The 26,019-nt window shown below is 38.4% G+C and overlaps 1 protein-coding gene across 5 annotated transcripts in view; it reads left to right on the forward strand.

The window, feature by feature from the left end:
- The window catches only part of PSD3 (pleckstrin and Sec7 domain containing 3), a 593,519-nt gene that overhangs the window by 367,531 nt on the left and 199,969 nt on the right, over positions 1-26,019 (forward strand). For all 5 annotated transcript variants that reach the window (XM_079143340.1, XM_079143339.1, XM_079143341.1 and 2 more), the window contains one exon: positions 9,056-9,145. In XM_079143340.1, coding sequence (XP_078999466.1) covers positions 9,056-9,145 — 90 coding nt within the window. The remainder of the gene's footprint in view (positions 1-9,055; positions 9,146-26,019) is intronic.

Here is a 26,019-nt window from a genome sequence, read left to right on the forward strand (position 1 = left end):
AAATTGCCCCGACTGCCCTTGAACTAGCCATCCTCCTACCTCAGCCTCCTGAGTTGCTGGGATTGTGGGCATGCATCACTCGGCTCAGCCTTGATCTCTCTCGAACCAGCACAGCCTCCTTCCTTGGAGTCCCCTCTCCCCTTCCTTCACGCCCTGTCTTTGTTTTCGCCTGACAGGGTCTTCCCAGTCACAATGGCTTCTACCACATTCTCTCTCATTTTGGGAGCTTCTCACTGATAGAAAAGTTCATGAAAGACTCAGGCCTAGATCTCTAAGGGTTTGTAGTGGGCGTCAAGTTATTTTCACTGTTAGTATTTCTGTCATCAGAATGAGCGTTTATGTGATAGTCTGATAACCTAACCATCAGCTGTGGAAATGATTTCATAGAAGAATATGATGTGAAAATTTTTAATTTTAAATGACCTTTAGAATGCAGTTCATGATCGTATTGGCCACTGCCTAGATTTTAATAGGAATACGTGTTTAAGTATGTTAAGGTTTAATCTTGCACTGGTCCATTCTATTGGATTCTATCAAAATAAAAGCTTTTCTACTTTTACCATTCCTCTCTCCCCATTACTTTTCTTCCTCCTTTCCTCCTCCTTCCTCTCATCCTTCTTTCCTTCCTTCCTATTTCATCTGCTTTTTTAAGATTCCTATATGGGAATTACATCAGTGGGGTTCATTCAGGGACCTCAGAGGATCTCATTTATGTGTTATTCCGTCATTACATATCTTTTCCTCATATCATTGTAAGCGTTTCAGATTTGCATAGCTCATTAGTTGGAGGTGATAAAAGCAGGTTTAACTCAATATTAAAGTCATTTTGTTCTCCCTTACTTCCTGCAAATGGCTTGGGGTGGGAGAAGGCAAAGGGTGAAGAGGCTGATTGAAAGACGTCACCTCTAATCCCATTTCTTAATTCAGTACCTGTTTTTCTGTGGCAATCAAGTTAAAAAGTAAAATGTAGTGCATCTTTGTTTTTTGATAGTTTAGTGTGTTTTTCTTCAAATTTTAAAGGAAATACTTTCCATTAACTGATAGAATCTATGCTTATAAAACTTCTCAAGCTTTTTAAAAAAAATTTTGTTTTGATGTTGATAGAACTTTATTTTACTCATTTATTTATATGTGGTGTTGAGAATTGAGCCCAGTGCCTCACGCGTGCCAGGCAAGCGCTCTACCATTGAGCTACAACCCCAGCCCAAACTTCTCAAGCTTTGCTCTCGGGGTGTCTTTAATACTCTTTTTGAGAGTCCCAAAAAGCTTGTCATTTTTTGGGGTATAAATTGATAAAATTCCATACTTACTAAATCATTAAAATCTATTAAATGAATAATGTAGTTTTTAAGATCAAGAATTATGCTTCGCCAAATGGAAAAATTTAGTGAAAAGAATAGCATTTAAAATTTTTGCAGCTCTTTTAAATATTTGACTAAATAGAAGATAACTAGTCTCATATTTGCATATCTGTTGCAAAGTATCAGAAATCATGTAGCTCTTAGAGAATTGTATGCTTGTGAAAGAATGAGAATGAAAAAGTAACATTTTTAGTATTATAAAGATAGTTTGACCTCATGAACACCTGGAATAAGATCCCTGAACTCTACTTGGAGAATCACTGTGCTGGAATACAATTTTCAATACAGACACACACAAATATAAATAGAAAAAAATGTGTGTATCATATATGTATATTATATGTTATATAGTATACATGTACCCTACAGTAAATATATTTTTGTAATCGTTTATATATTATGTATAATATAATGTACACATGTAATATGTATTTTATATATATATATATATATATATTTTTTTTTTTTTTTTTTAACCACTTCAGTCCTTTTTCAATGGCAATGTAACAGAGCGGAGATCCCACTGATACTTCAAATATCCCTAATGGTTGAATTTCACAGTACTTAAATTAGTTCTGTGATTGATATTTATGAAAAACACTTTTACTATTGCTGCTTCCTGCTTTGAAAATTAACAAAAGATCTCGCTTTGCCCGAGAATCATGCATATAACAAAGTGGGCACCTGAGGGCAGCATAACACAGTCACACTGATTTGATAGAGAAGCATAGAAAACAAAAGCAAATGGGAGCTTTGAACAGTGCTGCACAACTGAAGTAATTACCACATCAGTAGTATGCTTTTTCATCATTTATTGTAACATGTTGGAGGAGGTGGAATTGAGATGTGGGAGGGTATGCCTGCTGTGTTTTTAATATCTCAAGATTTATGAAGCCAGATTTTACCAATGGATGATGAGAGCTTTGAATTTCTCCGAAAGCATATTTCCCAAAAGCTTCCAGATCCTGCACTCTGAAAAATAATTACAGGATCATTCTGCAACCTCAGGGTCAGTGATACTGTAGTTGATTTTGCTAGAGACAACTGGCCCTGTTGGCAGCTTCCCCCCAAGATCGAGTTTAAGTTAGAACTTGGTCAGAGCTTTGTAGAAGGTTCCATTTCCTCACTGGTCAGGGAAGCCATGCTCAGAGCGAAGACTTCATCACACTTGATGTTGAAGTTTAGACTGGAGCTTGCATAATTTCTCAGTGTCCCTGCTAAGAATGAAAAGTTCCAATTTTCCCTTTGACTGTCCACAGTTGGGAGCGAGTTTTCTAGAAGGGTAGGGAGAATGCTTGAACAAAGGAAAACTGGAAATTGAGAGGAAACAGGATGCTTAATCTATTGGTATGCTTGCTCATGTTGTCCTCAGCACCAGGGCCACGTCCTTTGTGAGGATGGACTAAGTATGGCTCATAGCTAAAATGTAGGTAAGCCCGTTTTTGTAAATGAAGTTTTAATAGAACAAAGCTACAACCATTTGTTTACATCTTGACACTATAACACCAATGCTGAATAATAGTAGCAGAGACCTTGTGATCTGCAAGCCTAAGTTATTAACTGTGTGGTACTTTACAGAAATTTATAGAATTTACCCATTTTAGACTCTTGCCTATGATGATATCCACAGTTTGGATACTCCCTCCCCCAAACACAGGTTGAGGATCATCTCTTTACTTAAAATTCTAGCTCAGAATTTGTTAAAAATTTATCTGAATAACCCATTATGTCCCATTGTCTGTCTTGTTGATGGAACGCCTGAAAAACTTAGGTTGAGCAACAAATATACCACTTATGGTAGTTTTGAAATATTTGTTTTTAGAGTATAGTTGTTTTGACAGAAATAATAGGTGAATGATTAGTGATAATATTCATTGGTATTATAATTTATAGAATCTCTAGATTATGGATTTCCAACGTATTTTAATGCATCTATACTGATTTCCTTGAAATATTCACAGAATTGCTGGGTGTGGTGGTGTACACCTATAATCCCAGTGACTTGGGAGGCTGAGGCATTAGGACTGCAGGTTTGAAACCATCCTTAGCAATGTAGCAATGCTTTAACCAACTTAGTGAGACACTGTCTCAAAGTAAAAAATAAAAAGGACTGGGGATGTGACTCAGTGGTTAAGCGTCTCTTGGTTCAATCCCTAGTACCACCTTCCTCTCAAAAAATTATTCACAGAATTGAAAACTTAGGATTAAGTGGGTTAATTATTTTAGAATTTCATCAAAGAATTTCCCTGCAAAAGGTATTTGATGTATCTTTTAGAGAACAGCTCCTTTTTATTGTAAGAAAGTATATTTGAAAATGTATAATCAAAATAGAGAATGGCCTTAAATTCATCAGGGGATATGAATTTCCAGTAATTGGGTGTTTTGACTTTTTGATTAACATTTTTTAAAGACAGCCACATATTTAAGATTTGGACCTGTCTGGTGTTTTGGGGTTTCAAATAGAATTCTCATTTTTGTGCTTTCTCCGTTTTGCATCTTTTTTTTTTTTTTTTTTTTTTTTTTTTTTTTTTTTTTTGCAGTGCTGGGGATTGAACCCAGGGCCCTCTGCTTGCGAGGCAAGCACTCTACCAACTGAGCTACATCCCCAGCCCCTTGCATCTGTTTTTAAGTTTGATTAAGATACCTTCTGTTTTCAGTGTTCCAGATAATCGTTGTCAGTAGCATCTCAGATTTGATTGGAAATGTAGCATTGATTTCACGGGACCATTTCTAGGCCTTTTCAAATCTCCAAGCTTATTGTGTGATCAGTCTAACCAAATGTCAATGTTATTGATCTTTTCAAAGAAACGACCTCTGGGTGCAGATTTTTCTGCTTTCTTATTCTCTATTTCATTTATTTCCACTATGTATAATTTCCTTGAGTTTTACTGGGTTGATTTTGGTTTTGATTTTTGTTTCTCAGTTGGTTAGATTGCCTTGAGAACGTTCTTTTTTTTTTTTTTTGGTATAGTATTGTCAATAGATAAAGCTAATTCTAATCACTGATTTTGTATGTATGTCAAGAATACTTAGGCATCACAGCGACGTTCATACATTGTCATGTGTATTTCTTCATTTGTTCATCTGTATACTTTGTAAAATATACTTTATAATAAAGGGGTAAATATTAGTGTTACCTTGAATTCTGTGAGCCATCTGAGTAAATTAATTGAACCCAAGGAGGGGGAAATGGGAACTCCTGTTTATACCTTATCAATCAGAAGTATAGGAGACAATCTATTAGTAATTGGCCTCTGAAGGTGAGGGTCTCTTGTGAAACTGAGTGCTTAACCTGTGGGATCTCATGCAATCTTCAGGTAGTGTCAGAATTGAATTTGAATTAAAGGACATCCATCAGTGTCTGCTGGAGAACTGGTGGTTTGTGGGGAGAAATCTGACCAGAGTAAAAGATTGAGTACTGAATTAGGTTTGAGAATATGGGGAATATTTGTTTCCCTTCAGAGTCCATAAGACAGATGTGAAGTACATGCAGAAAATTGGGGAGAATTGTGGGGAGAAATACATTGAACAATCATTCATGTGGCGGGGATGCAGCTCAGTGCCTAGGCCCTGGGTTCAGTCCCCTGCACTGCAAAAAACAAAAATGAATAATCACACACAATATCAACAAGGAAACAGATTTGAACACCACCATCAACCAACTAGATCCAATCGATATTGCTAGACTCTTCACCCAATGATGACAGAGTATTCTTTAAGTATTCCTGGAGTGCTCTCAAGGCTAGGGCAGGATTAAAATACATGAAGTTTGTTCTCTGTGCACAAGGAAATGAAATTAGAAATAACAAAAGGAAATTTGTGGAAGTTAAACAGTATACTCCTAAATAAAAAATGGGTCAAAGAAGAAATTTTATAAAGGAAATAAAACGATTTGAAATGCAAACACACTGATGGGATGCAGCTGAAGCAGTGCTAAGTAGCACATTAGTTACTGTAAGTGCCTATACTAAAAAAAGAACACTCTCAAGTCAATCTAACCAACTGAGAAACAAAGACCAAAATCAACCCAGTTATATTCAAGGGAATTATACGAAGTGGAAATAAGTGAAATAGAGAATAGAAAAGCAGAGGAAAATCTACACCCAGAGGTTTATTCTTTGAAAAGATAAATAACATTGACATATAGTCAGTCTGATCACACACAAGACTCAAATGATTAAAATCAGCTTTGTTAAGAGGGGACATCATCATTATTATTATTTATTTTATTTTATTTTTGGGGTCCATGTGGAGTAATGAACCAAGGGCCTGTGCATGCAAGGCAAGCACTCTACCAACTGAGCTATATTCCCAGCCTTGGGACATGATTATTAATCTTGTAGAAATAAAAGGATTCTAAGTGAATACTATCAACAGTTGTATGTCATCAAATCAAGTAATTGAGGTGAAATGGACAAATTTTTTAAGATGAAAATGAATCTTGAGAAGAAACAAAACCTGAGTAAACTTTTTAGCACATTTTAATAATGAAAATACTTCCCACAAAGAAAAACCCAAGATCAGATGGCTTCACTCGTGTACTGGCCACATATTTAAAGAGGTTTTACCATCAATTCTTTACAAACTCTTCAGAAAGTATAAAATGAACACTTCCCAGATCATTCTGTGAGGACAGTATTACCCTAATGCCAAAACCAGACAGATGATCATGAGAATACACGCATGTTCCATGTAAATAGTAAAAAGCAAACATAATCTAATCTATACAAAGGATTATATATGGCCATACTTTAGAGTTATCATTTGTTGCCAGACCAGTGCAGTAGAGCTAATATGGCAGTAAACTGGGTCACAGACTTTTTGTGTATATGAAAGTTATATTTATACTGCAAGTATGTAATAGCATTATTTCTAACAGACTTCATTGCTAAAAACGCTATGGCTGTTTGAACCATCAGCAGGTCAAACTCCTTTTGGTGGTGAAAAGATTTGCCTGCTGTTGTTGATGGCTGCTGGCTGTCCAGGGTGGTGGTTGCTGAAGGATCAGATGGCTGTGTCTGTCCTGGGAAGAACAGTGAAGTTTGTCGCACTGGTTGACTCTGCCTATCGGTAGCATTTCTCCCACAGACCTTTCAAAATCGGAGCCCGTCCTTTCAAACCCTGCTGTTTCTTTATCAGCTAACTTTTCTGAATCCTTTATCAGCAGTGTTTACAACATCTTCATGGGGAATAGATTTCATCTCGAGAGACTACTTTCTTTGCTCATCTGTAAGCTAGATGAAGCGGACAAAATTCACCAAAGAAGAAACTCCTCTTTAAAGTTTTATCCTAAGACTGAGACAGTCCTGGCCCATCTTGAGGCTCCACTTCTAACTCCAGTTCTCTTGCTGTTCGTACCACATCTGTCGTCACTTCCTCCACGGATGTCCTCAACTTCCCAGACTCCTCCATGAGGGCTGTGGTCAGCTTCTTCCAGCTCCTGTTAGTGTTGAGCTTTTTACCTGCTTCCGTGAACCACAAGTGTTCTTAATGGCACCTGGATGATGAACCTTTTTCAGAAAGGATTTTTTTTTTTTTTTTCACAGATCCATCTGGGAATCCCTATTTTAGTCCATTTTTTCTCCTTGAACTCCTATTCTTAGACTGCTTTTACCTAGATGTTCACTCTTGTGTATTATGCTTTTATACTTGGAAGTCTTTTGCGATCATTATTCAATTTACATTTGCAATAAATGGAAATCAAAGTTTCCTTTAATAATTTTCAAGTGTTAAAAGCATTTTTCTAGAATAAAATTCATATTTAATAATTGTTATTAATGCACACTTGGTTAAAAATTAGATAATGTTATTAGTATTTAAGTTTCTCAAATCATATTAAAACATTTTTGGTAATTAAATAATGATTAAGTGAAGTTCTTTAATTTTGTTAGAATCAAAGCATTGGGAAAGAATTTGCTACCTAGTCATTGTTCATTGATATTTCTCAAATCCTTGGACTGTCTCCATAAAGGCTTTGCCAAGTCATATCAAAGTGACTTGATTATACTTATTACTTTTTACCTTAAGGCACTTTGGTTGACCTAACACATTAAAAAAGGACTGAAAAAATTGTTTTTTTTTTTTTTTTTTCCAGTATATCATTGCAAAACACTTGTTCATTAAGGTTTCTTTCTGTGCTTTAAATAAGTACTTAGCAAAACTTTGGAACTGCAGAATATAATGAAAATCTCTACCAAATTAGTTCTTTGGCAAAACCAGATCTGCCTCAAATAATTCAGCCCATCTTTTCAAATAAAGTCTATGCTTTCCTTGCTGATGAAAGAGGTACATTTTTAACAACACAAAGTTTTAGCACTTTTCACTATAAATGTTCAGATAACTTGGGAGCGAGGGTGCTGGGATTTAAACATAAGCACGTAAGGACACTTTACCAATGAGTTACATCCCAGCCTTTTTTTTTTTTTTTTTAATAAATTCTGTCCTACTCTCAGTCATTTATGAATGAATAAAATAGCCTTGGAAAGTAAACCTCTGTGGGGATACAGTACACAGGTATATGAATATGTTAGTAGAGGCCTTATTCAGGTGGACCACGTGTTGCCAGAGAGTTCATGCCTATGCCACTTGTGTACATCCCTCTCCTGCATGTGACAGATTTCTCCTGGTGTCCAGGTTGAATCAGTGTGTCTGTCCTTCATGACTAGCAGCTTCTACTAGTTGATTGGGCTTAATTAGCATAGGAGATGATGCTCTGTGTCACCAGTTTTATTAGTTTTCTTAGTCACCATGTTTGTCCCTTCTTTGTAATCTAAATTTTCTGACTATTTTATTTATTAACGTGATTTTCTTTGGTTAAACTTTATTATCCTCAAATCAAGTTGGAAGCGTGCTAGGAGACAATTCTCCCTGGGTCTTTGATTGTTTTGAACATCTAATGAGCAGAGACTTTGCTTACCCTGGTTCTTATCTTTTCAAGATTGTTTCTTTAGTGAGTGGCTCATAAGGATATAGTGACTTCAGAGCAGTGGTCAGGTTTGCTTACCATCTTGAAAGATACAGCTGGCGCCTCGCTCTAGAGTGAAGGGACAGCATACTTATTGCCCATTATTCAAGTTTCCAGTTCCTGGAGCTCAGGGTTTATCTCTTATGATGCAGTTCTCTGCATGTGCGGGTAGCATTTGACCCTATTCAACTCACTTGAATACTGGGGCTCAGGGAATTAGATGGAGAAAATGCTGATATTCTGGCTAGTCCTATTACAATTGTAAATATAAATTCCTGTGTCTGTGAGCCAGGAGTCATTTCCCCTGCCAGCATCCAAGACAGGCTAATTTGTTAGCTAGAAAGTGAGGATCTCAGATCCTTTACAGTTCTTGACAATATTTGGAAATACAAGTAACCATCAGAGTTCGGCTCAGAAATGTCATTTTTATCTACATCTTTAATTAAAGGCTACATTGTTTGTGAGTGTAGCATAGGTTTTTTTCAGGGTTTTTTCTGTAGGTTAAAATGAGGGCTTGGCATAATTTTGCTCTTTATATACTTAGCAACATCTTTAGAAGCATAATAGGTCATATTTTTTCTTATACATTAAGAGTATATTATATGTATATATACATGTATTTGTGTATATTTGTTTTTGAAAACCAAATCAATTGCTATTTAATTACATATTTAAGAATTAATCTTGATTCCAAAATGTCGGCATAATATATCATTTGCCTCTATTCCAGAATATTGGAAAGAAGATGACCTGCCAAGAGTTCATTGCAAACCTCCAAGGGATAAGTGAAGGTGTTGAATTCTCCAGGGATCTGCTGAAAGTAAGTGGGACTATTTGTTTTTTAGATTATGCTTACATTTATATTTACTTCTTGCTTCCTATTTCAAAACAGGCTAAGGATCACTTGGAGTATTTTGCTCTATGCTTTTGATTTTATTGATGTTTCTTTTGGGCCTTGCCCTTGATTCTCCACGGCTACACAGTACCCTTAAATTGATAATTCCTAAAGATCCATGAAGTAATAAGTATATTTGGAATAGTTGGCAATACAAAAGTTGGCGGTTTTGGTTCGATTTATTTGTAAGCATGCTTTCAGAACTTAAAGGTCAGGAAGACATGTTCACTATGGAAACACAGAAGCTTTTAAGACCGTCATGCCAACAGTTCCGACAGTGTTCAGTCTCTAGTCTCAGAGCCACTCAGGTTGTCTCTGGAAATAGATTAAATTCTGAGTAATTGTAGAAGGCTTAAATTATTTGCAATCATCTTTATTATTGGTAACAGTCTGTTTTTCATTAGATTGTTTTCAAGGAGACAACACAGTGGACTTTAAAATTTATTCATTCTACAGCATTAATAAATAAGGTGTGCATCTGATCAAGTACATAATAGTGAACAGTAATGAATATGAACATTTTAAAAGTTGTAGGCACGATGTGTATGTGGAGAATGTGATTTTTATAGATCTCTGTTTGATTCTACCTTCTTTTTAAAAACAATACACCCATAGCTTTCAAATGGGCTTGGAAAATAAAATGTGCAGAATTTTGACTTGATAAATAGGCTTGGAAGCCACATAGTGCTAACAAGTCTCTTTTCATTCTAGTGTATTAGCAAGGAAAGTAATGGAGTCTCTATGAGGGAGGATTTGTGAGGCTTTTATCAACTTATGTCACAAATGAAAATTGACAGGAGAGCTTTTAGATTTTAGTAGTAGACTTAGGGTAACATGCTTGACTGTAGATACATTATCAGGTAGATTTAGAGCATGTTTGATGGTGCTGTCTGGAGCCAAGTGTAGTTAATGTACAGTCCACTGGTTTCTGTTCACCTTGGGTAAACATATGTCCTTTGATTTGCCCTGCCAAGAATTTGCCCAAAGATATGTTGTTGTTGTGTAATTGAGATTATGTTTATAAACCCCAGGGGAAAGATAGGTATTATACTACTCCTTCCTTACTGTGGGAGCATGACAGCCTAGTGACATTGGAAACGATAGTGGTATTTGGTGTGGAAATTGTCAAGTGAAATATTGATTCCCTTTCAGAACAAATCTCTACCACTTACCCACTCAAGATGAGAATTCTGCATTTTAGGAGGAATGGCTTTTACCGTAAATCCAATCAGGAAAATGTTTCCTTTAAACCATGCTTGTGTTATTTCACTATTTGGTATGCGATCCCTCTCCTTTCTGCTCCCTCTGTTCTTTCTTCCCTCCCCTTCTCAGTTTCTCTTTATTTCTGTTGTTTCCCTTCTGTTATGTGCCTTGTTTTTCTTTTTGTCCTTTATTTCCCCTTCCTCTTCCTTTTTTCCTCCCTCTTCTCCTTTGGGTAGCTGTCTCTGAATTGGCTACTGAGATGAATTATTGGATGAAATTTCTCTTTGAACTCTGGGACAGTATGTTTATATATATATATGCCAAATAGCTGCATACATATAGACAAACAAAAAAATATTTGGTACCATTTTCCAGGTTTTGAGTAGCCTCATTCTGTCTTCCTGCACACCTTTCCTAACCTACAAATTATAGGTGTGCATGAATTCATTTTTTTTTAATGAGTACGGTTGATGACTTTTACTACATTTCTTCAACACAGAAAACAACTAATAGAAATGCTTGTTTCCACTGATTGAATGGAGGCTGTTATTGTTACTTATTGACCTTATTTCTTTTAGATTTCTTTGGATGAAAAGTTATATTTGGATTTATGTCTGTTCAGATTTCTTTGGGTCAGAAGTAACACTTGGACTTAAAGCTTGTTCTGTGTGTTTACATAATTAGGGACATTTGTTGCTGGTCCATGGTATTTCCCAGGTTGGGGTGGGACTTGGCGAAACTATGAGAAGTACATGGACACTTGTCCTCAGAGATTACAGACTGCTAAGAAACATGGGGGGTGGGCATCTTTTTCCCTTAAAATGGATAGTTATTCTGAATTAAAATAAAAGCATAAGTAATATTGTTTTGTCTTAATAGAAATGGTTAAGTGGGCCATAACATATTTAAATGTGTGAGAAATGGAAAATTTGCCTCAAACCTTTAATTCAGAGAATTCAGTTAACTGAGACTACATTGAAAAGACAGAAGACACGTGGAGCCTTTTTTACAGATTACAAGCTACTGCTTTTTCCATTGTTGACTCAAATAACCTGAATATATTTGAGCACTTGGGCAAAGAAGAATTTTTCCATCTAAGTTACTTTAAGTGTGAGTTTTATCTACGATCCAAAGTGAAATAAGTTGGATACCAAAGGAAAACCAGTGACAGAACATCACTGATGTTCCTCAATGCAGAAGACTGGGAAGAAGTGACATTTGAGAGGGCCTTTGATGGAGGTAGAAGACACCTTTTTATGTAAGTCATTCTGTTCCATCTTCTGCCTCCTGCCACCATAAACATTCAGTTGTGACCTTAGGACCCTCTGTTCTATCTGCCTCCAAGGCCTGGAGGTCCCAGGGAAGCACAAGTCCAGCAGAGCCTGCAACCAGATCGGGGTGGGTGTGGCAGAGCCCTTGCCCGACGGATCTCAGCAGTTGGACAGGATTCACCTTCAGGAATCACTGGGGGTGAGGTGGAGGAGAAAGGGGAGGGTTCTGCATTTATTTAATAAAAATTCCTGAGACTTATAAATATTAAAAATATTAAAGACATGACTACAGAGGGATGAGAATGTAAAATATAGGCCAGCTCTGGATTGGAGGCCGAATTTCATGAGAGACAACATAGTATGATAGAGATTATAGGCTTAAAAGAACTGTCCTAACTGGGCTCTCCCTTAAGAGCTGAGGACTGTGGGCAAGTCTATTTAAATTCTGTGTCTCTGTTTCCTCATCTGTGAAATGGGAGATTTTATTAGTACCCACCTTATTTAGTTGTTTAATAATCAGATGAATTAATGTATATAAAGCCTTTAGAATCTTAGCATGTAGTTATGCTACATGTCAGCTATTTTATTTTCAATATTTTGTTCATCACCTAGCTCCAAGTAGGCTGGAATGGGACCCCCATTCCTTCCTGCAGGTATTTGGACTTAAGATGGTATTCAGTTCCTAGGGCCAAGTGAGACTAGTGCCAATAGTCAAGACCTATACCCACTGTCCCTTTTTAACATACTGTGTTCTGTGGATACACGTTCTCTGTTCTTTGACAAGCACCCTCTGTGACATTGTCCTGAAAGCGAACCTTGGTTAGCCCTGTATTTTCTTAACCTTGCCAACAGTCTTTATCCTGAACCTTTCCCTCTCATATGTTCTGTGTATCATATTTGATTTGGGTCTTTAGCAGCTTCTCTCTTTGATGTCACAACAATGGCAGGTACTTAGAAGGGTCAGGTCTTGGACTGGTCCTGGAATCTTGAAGAATCTGAGGAAGAAAACTAGTTCTTATCCTTTTGAGACCCTGAGATAATCTTGGGATAATAATTGGAGATGTGAATGATCTGAAGTGACTAAAAATCCCAGGGGAAAAGAAGGACCGTTAGGTCTACCTGTTTTCTTTCGTTTTCTCCAGGTGGAGAGCAACAGGTCTGAAGGGTCAGAACCAGGAGTTGTTGATACTGGTCAGGGCACTTTGTTTAGACTGTTTGATGTTTGCCCAGGGACTCTCCCACCTAATGTCATCCAGGGTTGATACCAAGGAATTGGGGAGGTGCGGTGTAGGCTTTCCATCATGTGCATGTTCTGAAGCTTGTTACATTGTGGGATAGTCTTTTTGAACATTGACAGTAGCCCAGGCATAGAGTCAACCTAAAGACCCATCAGTGGATGAATGTATAAAGAAAGTATAGTATACATGCACATGGAATATTTGCTATTCAGTCTTTCAAAAACAGGTCCTGTCATTCACAACTACATGAACGCACCTAGCGGACATTGTTCTAAGTAATAAAAGCCAGTCCCAGTTTGGTTGACTTATAGTTTCCACTGGCTCCCAGAAGTCCGTTCAGCTATCAGTGAATTAATGCACTAATGGGTTGAGAGTCTTGTGGATCCAATTGTTTCCTAAAAACTCTGCATCTAAACATTGCTACATTGGAGACCAAGTCTTCAGCATTTGAATCTGTGGGTGACACTTTGTGTCCAAATCATAGCTATATCCTTTAAGTTTATTGCTGTGATGACATGTTTGACTTGAGTATTCTTTAGAAACTTATTATTATTATTATTTTTTTTTTTGTAGAAATGGCTTGTTACTTTTCCTTGTGCTTGTAAATTTATTAACTTTGAAATTAGCTTACATTTCCTTAAGGGAAGACTGAAAGTTATTTTATTCTCTGATTTGTAATTAATAGTGGTGTGTATTTATGTGTATTCAGGAGTGGCAATTAAATAGAAAAGATGTAAATCACAAATCAGTATGGTTGGCCTCTGGGGATTCAAATGCATTATTCCATTAGTGGAATGATAAATAACACAGTGAATTAGAATATTACATATTTTATTGGTTAGAATCCCATAGAAAGTTCTCACTCAAATTTGTTTTCCCTTTCTTTCTCAAAGGACAGAATTCTGGCAAGATTCTTTTTAAAAGAAGACTCCAAAGATATATATACTACCTGCATCCATTCCTTAACATGTCTAGTTGACTAATATCATTATATACTTTATTTTAAATGTAATTTTCTTTTTTTGTATTCTTAAGGAAAAAAAGTTTATGAAAATGGTGGAGAAATTAGCCAGAAAGGTAGCATTTGAACATCCTTGGAAGGTCAGCAAAGAAAAACACATTTTTAAATAATGATTAATGAATCTTGTTGGACAAAGAAGACTTTGCAGGTTCATAATCATTAGGCTTTTTAATCAGTTGTAGCTGTTCGTAAGCTGTATGCAACAACAAAAAAAATCATTCAGCCATTAAAGATCTAGAGGTAAGCAGTTTTTAAAAGTTTAAAAGTTCAAACTTTAAAAAGGACCTGTTTACGCAGAAAGACAGCAAGAGCTGTGAGGATTCTCCTGAGAGAGAGAGCGAGAGCGAGCAAGAGCACAGAGCCAGCCCAGCTCGCTCCACGAGTCCCATCTGCCCCTCTATTTGACTTTCATCCAGGGAGAAGATTCAAAGTGTAGCACTGACAATTGCCCTACTTTTCTGTTTTATACCCAAAACTAGACCTGGAGCAGCATAAGGCCACCTCTTCTTCCTTCCCCACCTCTTTCACATCTTTGCTGTCTCCTTTAATCTTGGCTTTGATGATTATCAGTGAGCACAAGTATAAGTGAATAAGGTCAGATTTTATTAATCTTATAATTTGGGACATTATACTATTGTTTTATAAATGGTAGCATTGGAGGAAACAATGTAAAGGTTCAAAGAATCTCTTATTCCTTAACCACTGCATTTGATTCTACATCATCTCAAAATTCAGAATGAAAAAAATAACAAACAGGTCCACTTAAAAAAAAAAAAAAAAAGAAGCAAATAAGCCAACAAATGGGGCGATTTCTTTATTCGACTAGAGGTTTAGGCATCATCTTAAACTTACCTTAATAACATTTAATTACTTTTCATCATTCTTTCCAAGTACTGAATAGTGTGATAAATAGCTCAGGTGTAAGTATGTAGCAGCATTCAAAACATGTTAAGGAAAAGCAATGGTAGTTGTTTTGAGGAATTGAAACCTAGAAAGTGACACAAATCTATTCTCATTCGAGGCGTTGTGGAGAATTGTTCGGAGGAGGAGTGGAAGGGGACGGAGAGGAGTGAAAGTACCAATTGTCTGTGCAAGAAGGGGTGGTGGCTTGGATGGGATTGGTGGCAGTACTGAGGGAAATGTGTTAAGAATTGACTGATTTCAGCTTCTTGATGGAGCTTCTGTTGCTAACTTCTTTCAGACTGGCCCTCTGTCCTCTCCATTTTGCTTGTGATCTCATCTGCATGGAGAGAGAGAGAAAAACTTGAATTCTGTCTTTCCCATTACTGCTGCTTGATCTGCTGGGCTACATGTGGTAGGAGCTTAGTGGCAGTGTGACAGTGGCAGTGGTAGATCTGGAGAGCAAGCCCAGCAAGGCCTTTGCCTGGACCAGGCTACTCAGCTCTTGGGTTTCCTTTGCATAACCTGGGATAACACCACCTTCCTCCAAGCATGGCAAGGGGACTCCATGACATGAGGTGTAGTGAGTGCTAGCATTGTGCTCGACTAGAATGAAGTAGGTTTTGTGACAGTATCGTGGAAGTTACTGGGCCCTCCTCCACCTGAGTGTTTCTGGTGGATGTTCCTGGTGATGAAACCTCAGGGTGATCATTTCATGCCTTAGTTTCTTTATTTGTAAAATAAGATATCTGACCTGCACCCATAATTTTCAGTTTAGGTTTATGGAGCTCCCTGGGCCTGCTGCTCACCCTCTTCCTTCCACCCTTCCCACCTAGTTTAAAACTGCTTGTTCTGTTTTCCTGTTGTGCTCAAACTTCCTCATGTGATGACTTTGTAGCAAAATCTTGCTTGGCAAAAAAAGAAATCAGAAAGTTGTCTAGGTGATCTTTAAGGATCATTTCAATCTAAAGTCTGCGAGTGTTCTTTTTTATTTTTTATTTTGTAAACTCAAATCACATCTCTTAAGCTTGAATATTCCTATTTATTTATTTGTTTAGGAAAGAAGAATGTACTAATAATGAAATTTAGCAAATGTTCAGAAAATTGCTTGTGTTGTGTAGCAGCATTCTTAGAAGATGATTTATTCCCAAAGGACTGACTGTATTGAGAGGAAGAAGCCGACCTCAGTCTGAAACAAGTCTAAACTTCTTATAAATGAAAAGCCTGAAGTGAATTTTCAAAAGATACTTGATCTGAGTTATATTCGGAGTATGTAGTTGAAAATAGGAACTTATGGGTGGTATTTAAGCGTAGCTATAAAAAGAGCATCAACTGTTGCTTAGAGTAGGTGAGCTCTCTCCAGTGAAGGTCATGGAAACCTGGTAGCAACAGTATCCATGGAGGAAAGGGCTTGGATGCTTATCCTAGTGTAAGCAGGAGAGCCTTTGAAGAGAAAAGCTATGTTAGAAAGCTTTTTAAAAGAAAAGCTTTAAAGGTTCTGGCTTAAAATATGGAATCTTGCTGTCTTTTTTCAGGAAAGCAAATCAAACTGAGTTATGTGATAAAAGGCACATGGTACGTTTCTGCCTCTGCCTTCCCCATGGAGGCCTGGAAGCGTGCTCTTGCTTTCAGCCATGTGATCATCACCGGCAGATAATGATGCTGCCTTTGCTGTGGTTCAGACCTTGAATGAAAAATGGTGACGATAATGAGGGTAATACTTTGAAGTAACTGAAGATTCACAAATCATGTTCATGCTTAAAAAAAAAAAAAAAAAAAAAAAAAAAAACTCCCCCAAAGAAGTCTGTTAGAACGTTTTGACAGAACAGATGCTACTTAAAGAGTACAAACAGATTTTTAACCAAAAAGAAAAAAAGAAAAAAGTTTGAGTGGGGGTGGTAGTAATCATTAAGGGTACTGTAATGGAATATTAATGATTCCCAGACAGAATCTATTTTTAATGTGATCATGAAGAAGTGCTACAGGATCGTATATTCAGATTCATCCGTAGACTTTAATGTTTGTGTGTTGGGAGTTTTTTAAATAGCTCAATCCATCACAATTGCTACTCCTATCCTAAAGCATGAAGGAGTATAGTTGATATAATTTTAACTGGTTACATGGTGACTTGAAGCCATCTTTTTTTTTTTTTTTTTGCTCACGATGTATCAGCAGGGACTGGGAGTTTCCTTAGAAGTGTTGTTCTTCTTTGAACATTCCTGTGATCCAAGGGTGAATGGATTACCGTAGCAGCTATTCTGTCCTAAGTGTGGTGTTTATCCACTAAGGAACAGAGGAAAAAAGTTTAACTTTCAGTGTTTGTAGCTGTACAGCTAAAGTATCCCATCGAGGAAGACAGTGTTTTGTGACTGCAGTTATGCTTCACTGTGTTCAGATCAGTTGTGTGAAAATGACTCAAAAAAGGTGAAAATGAACAAAAAGTAAAATAAAAGTGAAATAAAAATAACTCCAAATAGCCAGAATAGATGAATGTTGGAGTATGTGTCATTAACCTCATGGATTTTAGCTAAGACCCTCTTTCAGAGCCTTATTTAATAGTAACAATAGTCAGTTTCTACTTCAGTATTTTTCCCTTATCTCTTCTTTGACTTACCAGCGATGGGTGTGTAGACACAGGTTGGTGGCAGCATCATGCCATAGCTGCTTGAGACTGGGCACTTGGCCCTGGCTGTCTCCCAGCCAGCTCTTCATTGACAAAGATAACAGCCACTCCAATTAATTTTTCTTTCTTCTTCTTTGTTTTTTCTTTGTATGGGGAGTTGAACCTGAGGGCACGTAACCTCTAAACCACATCCTCAGCTCTTTAATTTTTTACTTGAAACAGGGCCTGACTAAGTTGCAGAGGCTGGCTTTGAATTCACGAGCCTCCTAACCTGTCCTCCTAAGTTGCTGGGAAGGTAGGTGTGTACCACTGCACCCTGCTCCAATTTGTGCACAGAACACAAGCATTTAGGTTGTTCCTTAAAGTTTTCAACTTGAAACTGTTTTGAAGAAAGTTGTTTTCTCTTTGACCATGAGTGAGAGGCTGAAGTTGGAAGCACTGTTGTTACGTTTTGTGTTTTTAGCAAAAGTCATTTGATAATGAGGCGAAGAGAAAAATGACACCGAAGGGTAGGCGGTCTCTAATGGAACAGCTGGAGCTGTTCTGAGGCAGGTTGAGCTGAGCCCGGAGTCCTCAGCTTCTCAGAACGACTGGGTTACAGCTCAGCGGGGCAATGCAAGGTCTCAGTGAGTCATCAGAAAAATGTTACATTATGCTTACTTAGTTTGATTAAGGAGACAAGGGAGTGTGAAAGAGATTTGGAGAGATGGCCAATAAAACTATTTTACAGATTTTGGCATTTAAAGAAAATGATTTCAATCAGGAAATCCACTAATTAGAATAGTTCATTTCTCTACCCCAAATCATTCTTGAACTCCGTTCTCTGTCAATGTTAGATTTCTGTTATTACGGTCCACCCTCTGCATCTGTGGATTCAACCAACCACAGATTAAAAATATCTGGGAAAAAAATTGCATGTGTACCGAAATATGTAACGACTTTTTTCCTTATTACTGAAACAGTATAGCATAAGAGCTATTTACATAGTATTTACATTGTATTAGGTATTATAAGTCATCTTAGAGGAGATTTTAAGTAAGAAAGGATGTGCATTAAGTTATAGGCGAATACTATGCCTTTGTATCTAAAGGACCTGAGCATCCTCAGATTTCGGTATCCGTGGGGTTCAGGATTGCTTCCTGGAACCAGTACCTAGTGAATCCAAGGACTGACTGCATTTTAAAGTTCATTTGTTTTAATTTGTTTACTCTGCCCTCAAACTTTCTGTAGACAGCAGCATATTTTATTTCATTTTCCTGAAACGTTGCTCTCTCAGGAACACCCAAAGCCGTATTTATCCACACCTTATGAGAAACTGTTTGGGGGGTGGTGCAGGTACATGAACTTCCCCTTCATAGCATGCCATCTGGTAAGATGGAGGCATACATTTCTGCAGTTCTCCCCATCATCTCCCAGATGAACTAGTGAGAACAATGCTGATACCGTCACACTTTTTCCCTGGAAAAATGAAAGACTCTATCCATTTGTACACCATTAGAAAAGTCAGTTCAGTACATGCTTCTGAGGAAAGTCATTTTCTAAGTCACGAAAGTCACTTAATTCTAGAAGATGGGTAAGTTGTTACTCTTCTTTTTCTCATTTCCTTTTTCCTTCACTCCCAGAAACATGTCAACGGTCAATTTGTACAGCCAAATGATGTTGAAAAGTTAGTTGCATTTCAGGGAGTTAGTCATGAGTTATGACTTAGGCAAAAAAGAAATCTCTGAGAAGAGTTATGGATTCTGAGACCCCATTAATTTTGATTCAATATGGTATTTTCTGTCCCCTGTGTGCGATCTCCTCCTTGCACCTGTTCATGAAGGACAGAGACTGTGTCTTGTTGGTTGTAATGTCCCTTGCACCTACTGTACTTTATAGGACAAATCAGATGCTCAACAGATATTTGTCTAACAATTATAGCGTCACAAAACACAGCAGCAGTGATTCTACCCATGAATAGGCTATGGGAACACCGTGTGAACAGTAAGACCTACTGTATGCAAAGCTGAGTGTGAGCTCTTTTTTTAAAAGAGAGAATATCCATACCTTTAATCAGATTTCCAGAGTGATCTTTGTTCTCCCAGTTATTAAGAGTCACAGATTGAACTCTCCCAGAATGCAAACTTGTGCATTATTATGTTGATTAAAGCAAAGAAAAAAGTTTATTTTCTCAAAGCACACTGCTCACTTACCGAGGCCCCTGTGTGTGCTCAGTGGCTGGTTCTGGGGCAGACAGCAGGTCCTGTCCTCACATAACTCAGAATTTGGTAGAGAACATGTATTGGATGATTATGCACATTAGGAAATGTTCTACTCAAAATTATGTGCTAAATATTTTCAGTATAGAAAGCATACTTAATAGATTTGCCATGTTTGGCAAAAGTCAGGTGAAATTTACTAGGATTCAGGAGTTCTTTCTTTGGTAAAAGCTATGCTGACTATATTGGGTGAAGCAAGGTGAGTAAGTCGTGAGTCCTGCTCTGAAGGAATTTTTAATCTCTGATGGTTTTCAACTCTGGCTTTTACATAAAATCATTTGGGCAAAGGAAAATTAGGTGAAATGTCTTTACTCAAATGGAAAGCTGTTTAAATGGTACACTTTGGAGAAAGATCTGGCACTTTATCATAAAACTAAACATGCCCTGTGATCCAGCAATTGAAGAGAAATGAAAGCATATCTTACCGGAACAATCATAGCAGCTTTATTCCTTATATCTTCATATTGGAAACAACTCAGATTCTCAATATCTGGTGTTTAGAGAAAGGGGGTATGGTGTATCATGTAGGATATTCCTACACAACAGTGTGAAGGAATGGAAACGGGCAGCTGATACACACGTCTCAGGGAAAGCAGCTTTACACAGTGATTTTGTTATTTGAAGTGCTAGGGTGCAAAACTAATATATGGTGAGGGAAAAATTCAAAACAGTGGTTTACTCTGGGGATGGGCATATTCTGCAAATGGGCATGCAGGAGCCCTCTGGGATGAGGCTAATGTTCATTAGTGTAAGGGGAAGTATTACTGGGGAGATAGGAACAAAAGGTTGATGTCTTCTCCCTTCTCACCCTTCCCTCTCACCAATTTCAGATCTGTGGGAATGGAGCCTATAGATATTTTCAAAAGTTCCTCAGGTGATTGTGATGTCCACTAAGATTCGAACTACTAAGTAGGATTATTTTAGTTTTCTATTGCTATGGTAATAACCCCAAACTTAGTGGCTTGAAACACCTGGGAGTTATTGTCTCATCATTCTGTAGGTGAGAGGTCTGGTTTGGATTGGCTGGCTTTTCTGTTCCAGGTTTCACAGTACCAAAGTCACGACTGAGAGCCAGGGCTGTGGTGTGTGTGTTTTTTTTTTTTTTTTGTGGAGACTTTGAAGGTGATCCACTGCCAAGTATATGTAAGCACAATTCCATTTCATGGGGTGGTAGGATAAAGGTCCCATTTTCTTGGTGGTTGTTGGCCAGGGGTCCTCCTCAGCTTCTGGAGATGGGCTCTGGCTTTCCTCCTCGGTCTTGAAAGCCTACAATGGTGGGTCTGGCCCTTCCTCTTCAAAACTGTCTGACTACCTCCACCTGTTCATGCCTGCCTTCTGCCTCACCTCTCTCCTGGTCCTCTCTGGTGTGTGTGTAGCATTAAGTGACTGTTCTGCCTTCCTCTTTGACTTTGAAGGGCGTATACAACTCCTTACATTGGTCCTGCCTGGTTAGTTAAGAATGACATCCTTGTATGAAGGCTCGCTGATTAGCAACCTTAACTCCATCTGCCAAGTCCCCTCCTAGCAGTAGAGGTGAACATTTGATTAAATAATCTTGCAGACCAGCATCTGTAGATCTGCATACAGTATAGAATTACATACAAAATGCCGAAAGCTTTCAGAATAAAGAGAAATTACTTCCATCTGGGGAGTTCTGGGAAAAGCACCTTCAAGATGACCGTGTTCAGGTGTCTTTTGAAAGGCAGTGCTGATGGATGCCGTGGCAACTGAATGGGAGGGATTCAGGGTGGGGGTGACAGTTCAAATGCTAGTGAGGAGAGAGGAAGGTGACAGTGTGTGATGGACTGAGAACAGCCCTTAGCCATGAACACACTCCCTGTGTGTTAATTATTATTTACACTGAGCTATTCAGGCCACGGTATTATAAAGTCAGACTTTTTTAGATCACAGTAGAAAAATAGGAATGTCAAGAAGTTTATGATCATTCCATGAGCAAAAGTATTATTTTTACAAGGACTCGGGCAGTTTTATAGTGTGACATTTTTGTGTGTGTGCCTTCTCCATGGCTGTTAGCACTGAGTAGAATTATATGCTAGAGTCTAAAAGCTTTCCATATTTTTAAATTTTTAAAAAATTCTTCAAATGTATAGATACAAATCAGGAAATGTGGACTTACATAAAAATATAACCTTCTTACTTAGGTCGCCCCATGGGAGTGGTCTCTGACTGCCTTGTACTGGGCCTTGTGCGTCTCTTTGGAAGGTGTAATGACATTAGGACAGACCTAGCTTGTGTGGGGAGGTGCAGAGGTCATGTGGCTTCTTTCTGGTGTCTGCTTGCAAATTACAGTCATATTGTCACTGATTTTTATAGTAATTCCACATCAAGGAAGAACCTTTTTATCAACATGACTTTGTGTCATCTCTCTTCTTTTTTATCCCGTTTGTGAGCTTTTAAAGAGTTGTGTGTCTTTTTGTTTTGAAAGGCACACATCCATACCAAAAAAAAAAAGTCAGAATACTTCCTGCCAGCCTTTCAAAACTACAAAGCAAACTGCCTGCAGCTGTTTGTATCCATCTTCTAAAGGGTGTATACAGAGGTTTAAAATATTGAAACCTGCCCCGCTAGCTGATGTCCCATAAAAGCCAGATCTGAGAAACAGGATGAAGACGGGAAGGACTGTGGCAGAAAGCCACGGGGTCTTTTACTGCCGTTGACAATTTCACTTTCCTTTGGCAGCTCACATTTTGCTCTTAAAACTTCTAGCGTACACTCCAGATTCCATCTCGTTTCCAAGACCGCTGGGTGTTTGCTTTCCTTCCTTCTGAACCTGAGCTGTCGGACCCAGTGACCAAACCCATCCTTCCTCTGGCTTTTCAGTGGCTTGCAGAAGAGAACTAGCTATTTGTCGGAGCTGCTGCTACCTTCTGAACAAGCCGTAGTGCAGAGGAATTTGCACATGGTTCCTTTGGGTACTCAGCTCCCGCAAAAGAAGCTCTGTTCCCTTCACTGGGTGGCTGTTGCCTGCTGGTCCTCGTTCTGCCTCCATCTCGTTCAAAGACTCCGGACCCTGTTTCTGATTCTGTCTTTTTCTGTTCATTTCCCACATTGGCATGCCAATGTGTCTTCTGGTAGCTCTAAAAGATTGTTGTTGTTTTCTTGTTCCCCTAACACTTATGATTTTGAGGACATATTTTTATGCCGATGCACCGTATCAATTACTCATGCTTTCTGGTTACTTTAAGGAAAACTGATTTTTTAAAGGTAAAACCAAACCTTCAGCAACCCTCTTAGGTAATCTTACATGCTGTTGCAATATTTCCCTGGTTTGTAATAATTAAAATCTTTGTGTAAGGATTCTTCCTGTGTTGCCTTTCCAGCTCATGGTTTCAGTACTTCTCCTGGTACTGACATGTTTTTCTGGAAAGCCCAAACTCCAGCTTACTTTTTAAACTTACTTAAGAAATGGAGATTTGAGGGCGATATTTGTGTTTGAGAAATCCTTTCAACCTTAAAATCAGCAGATTTAGCTGGGCACGGTGACACACACCTATAATCCCAGTGGCTGGGAGGCTGCGGCAGGAGGATTGAAAGTACAAAGCCAGCCTTAGCAACTTAGTGAGGCTCTAAGCAACTCGCAAGACCCTGTCTCAAATTTAAGGGGGGTTGGGGGAGGCTAGAGATGTGGCTCAGTATGGCTCAGTGGTTAAGCACCTCTGGGCTCAAACCTTGGTAACTCCTCCCCACCCTCCAAAAAGTGAGCAGGTTTCTAAGCTTCACATTATTTTCTTGGAACAAAGGGAGCACTTCTATTTAAAAACTGAAGCTACATGTGCACATGCAGAGGTGCTCAGGGGTGTTCCCCGAGTCCCTCAATGAGAGTGTCCTTTGGATTGATTTGCTGGAGGAAGTCAGTTTGTTGACTGGCCCTGTTAAAGTACAACAATGGACTTGACTGTATTACAAATATAGTAGTTTCTAATTACACTGAAGCAGAAGGGAAAGAACCATCATAAGCAACTGTCAAGATAGTGTTTTGTAATGTTTTGTAATATGGACACTGTGTGGCTGAGGACAAAGAGCGCTGGAGAAGCACCGTGCTTTCTCCAAGACGGAAGGCTGGCACGACCGACCCAGGGATACTGAAGTGCAGTTGCCATTTCCAACATAAGCTCAATTCATCCTCCTCCCTCCCTTCCTTCCTTCCTTCCTTTTCTAATTTGTTCTAATTACTTATACATGACAGTAGAATGCTGTCACATTTGACATATTGTACACAAATGGAGCACGACTTCTTCCTCTGGCTGTACATGGTGTATAGTCACACCAGTCGTGTAATCATACATGTATTTAGGGTAATAATGTCTGTCTCATTCCACCCTCTTTCCCAACCCCACATCTCCTCCCCTCTGCCCAATCCAAAGTTCCTTTATTCTTCCTTACCCTCACCCCCTGCCCATTATGGATCAGCATCTGCTTATCAGAGAAAACATTTAGCCTTTGGTTTTTGGGTTTGGCTTATTTTGTTTAGCATGATTTTCTCCAGCTCCATCTATTTACCTGCAAATGCCATAATTTCATTCTTCTTTAAAACCGAGTAATATTCCATTTTCTGTATGTACCATATTTTCTTTATCCATTTGTCTGTTTCATGGCATGTAGTTTATTCCATAGTTCAGTGAGCTCAATTTTTAATGTATAGGTAGACACAGATGTATGTGTGGGCTAGCGTTTCCTGGTTCTGCCTGTTAAGAGCACTTAGAAGCAATGACACCTCAGTAGCAGTGACTGACTTAGTATCTAGACCTTGGTTTCTTTGTTTTTTTTTAACTTGTAGATGGACACAATACCTCTATTTTTTTTGTGGTGCTGAGGTTCGAACCCAGTGTCTCACATGTGCTAGGAAAGCACTCTACCCTTGAGCTACAACTCCAGCCCTAGACCTTGATTTCTTAAGTATCATTCACTAATAAAGGAATCCACACCTCCTTGAAGAAGGTCTAGTGCTGAATCAGGGAAAATGCAGGATGAGCCTAGAATTCATTGTGTTGCCGGAACGAGAGGAACTGCCCAGAGGAGGAGACAGACTGCCAAAAGATCAACCTGGAGGAGATCCTTATAGCTGAAGATGGAACAGCTTGAGCAAGAAAATGATAGTATTAGATTATACCCCTGGAACTAAATAAATATCCGTTGAATAAGTAAGTGGCGGGACTGGGAACCTTTTATTACAGAAGAATTTTAATAAATGTAAAAAAACCCCTGCTATTAGGCAAATACCACAGTGGTTATTTTTGCACACAAGGTCCATTGATGGGTGCCAAAATCAATGGGTGAAAGTTTGAGGAGAAACCGGATAGTCGCATAGTCTGAAAGTATCTCTCCTCAGATATCTAATTATGTACAAGAGGGAAACTGAAAACTTCATAGTATGGGCACCCATCTTAATGGAGCCATCAAGGTCAGCATCAACAGCAATGAGACCTGGACCCCAGGACGCCTCCTGAGAACCGAGGACAGATGCAGGGCTTCTCAGTATCTTCTCCCAAAATGCCTTGGTTTCAGAAAATGTCACCCAAACACAAATTGGGATGTTATACAGAAGAACTGACCAGTCCTCTTCAGAAATGTCAAAGAACGGAAACAGCAGACGGGTAGAAGTGGGAACTCCAGGGAAATGTGAGTGAGGTCTGTGGTTTAGTCCTGGGCCAGTGTTGATGTGTCGGTTTTTTTTTTTTTTTTTTAAGAGTCGATGCTACTTTTATTTTATTTTTTTAAAATTGTAAACAAATGGGATACATGTTGTTTCTCTGTTTGTACATGGCGTAAAGGCATACCATTTGTGTAATCATAAATTTACATAGGGTAATGTTGTTTGATTCATTGTTATTTTCCCCCACACCCCTCCCACCCCTCTTTTCCCTCTATACAGTCCTTCCTTCCTCCATTCTTGGCCCCCTCCCTAACCCTAACCCTAACCCTAACCCCTCCCACCCCCCATTATGTGTCATCATCTGCTTATCAGCGAGATCATTTGTCCTTTGGTTTTTTGAGATTGGCTTATCTCACTTAGCATGATATTCTCCTATTTCATCCATTTGCATGCAAATGCCATAATTTTATCATTCTTTATGGCTGAGTAATATTCCTGTGATATATATATATATATCATATATATATATATATATATAAAAATCTCACAGTTTCTTTATCCATTCATCATCAAAACTACCCTAAGATTCCATCTCACCCCAATTAGAATGGCAATTATCAAGAATACAAGCAACAATAGTTGTTGGCGAGGATGTGGGGAAAAAGGTACAC

Source organism: Sciurus vulgaris (assembly GCF_902686455.1).
Source record: "Sciurus vulgaris genome assembly, chromosome: 5".
NCBI classification, from domain to species: Eukaryota; Metazoa; Chordata; class Mammalia; order Rodentia; family Sciuridae; genus Sciurus; species Sciurus vulgaris.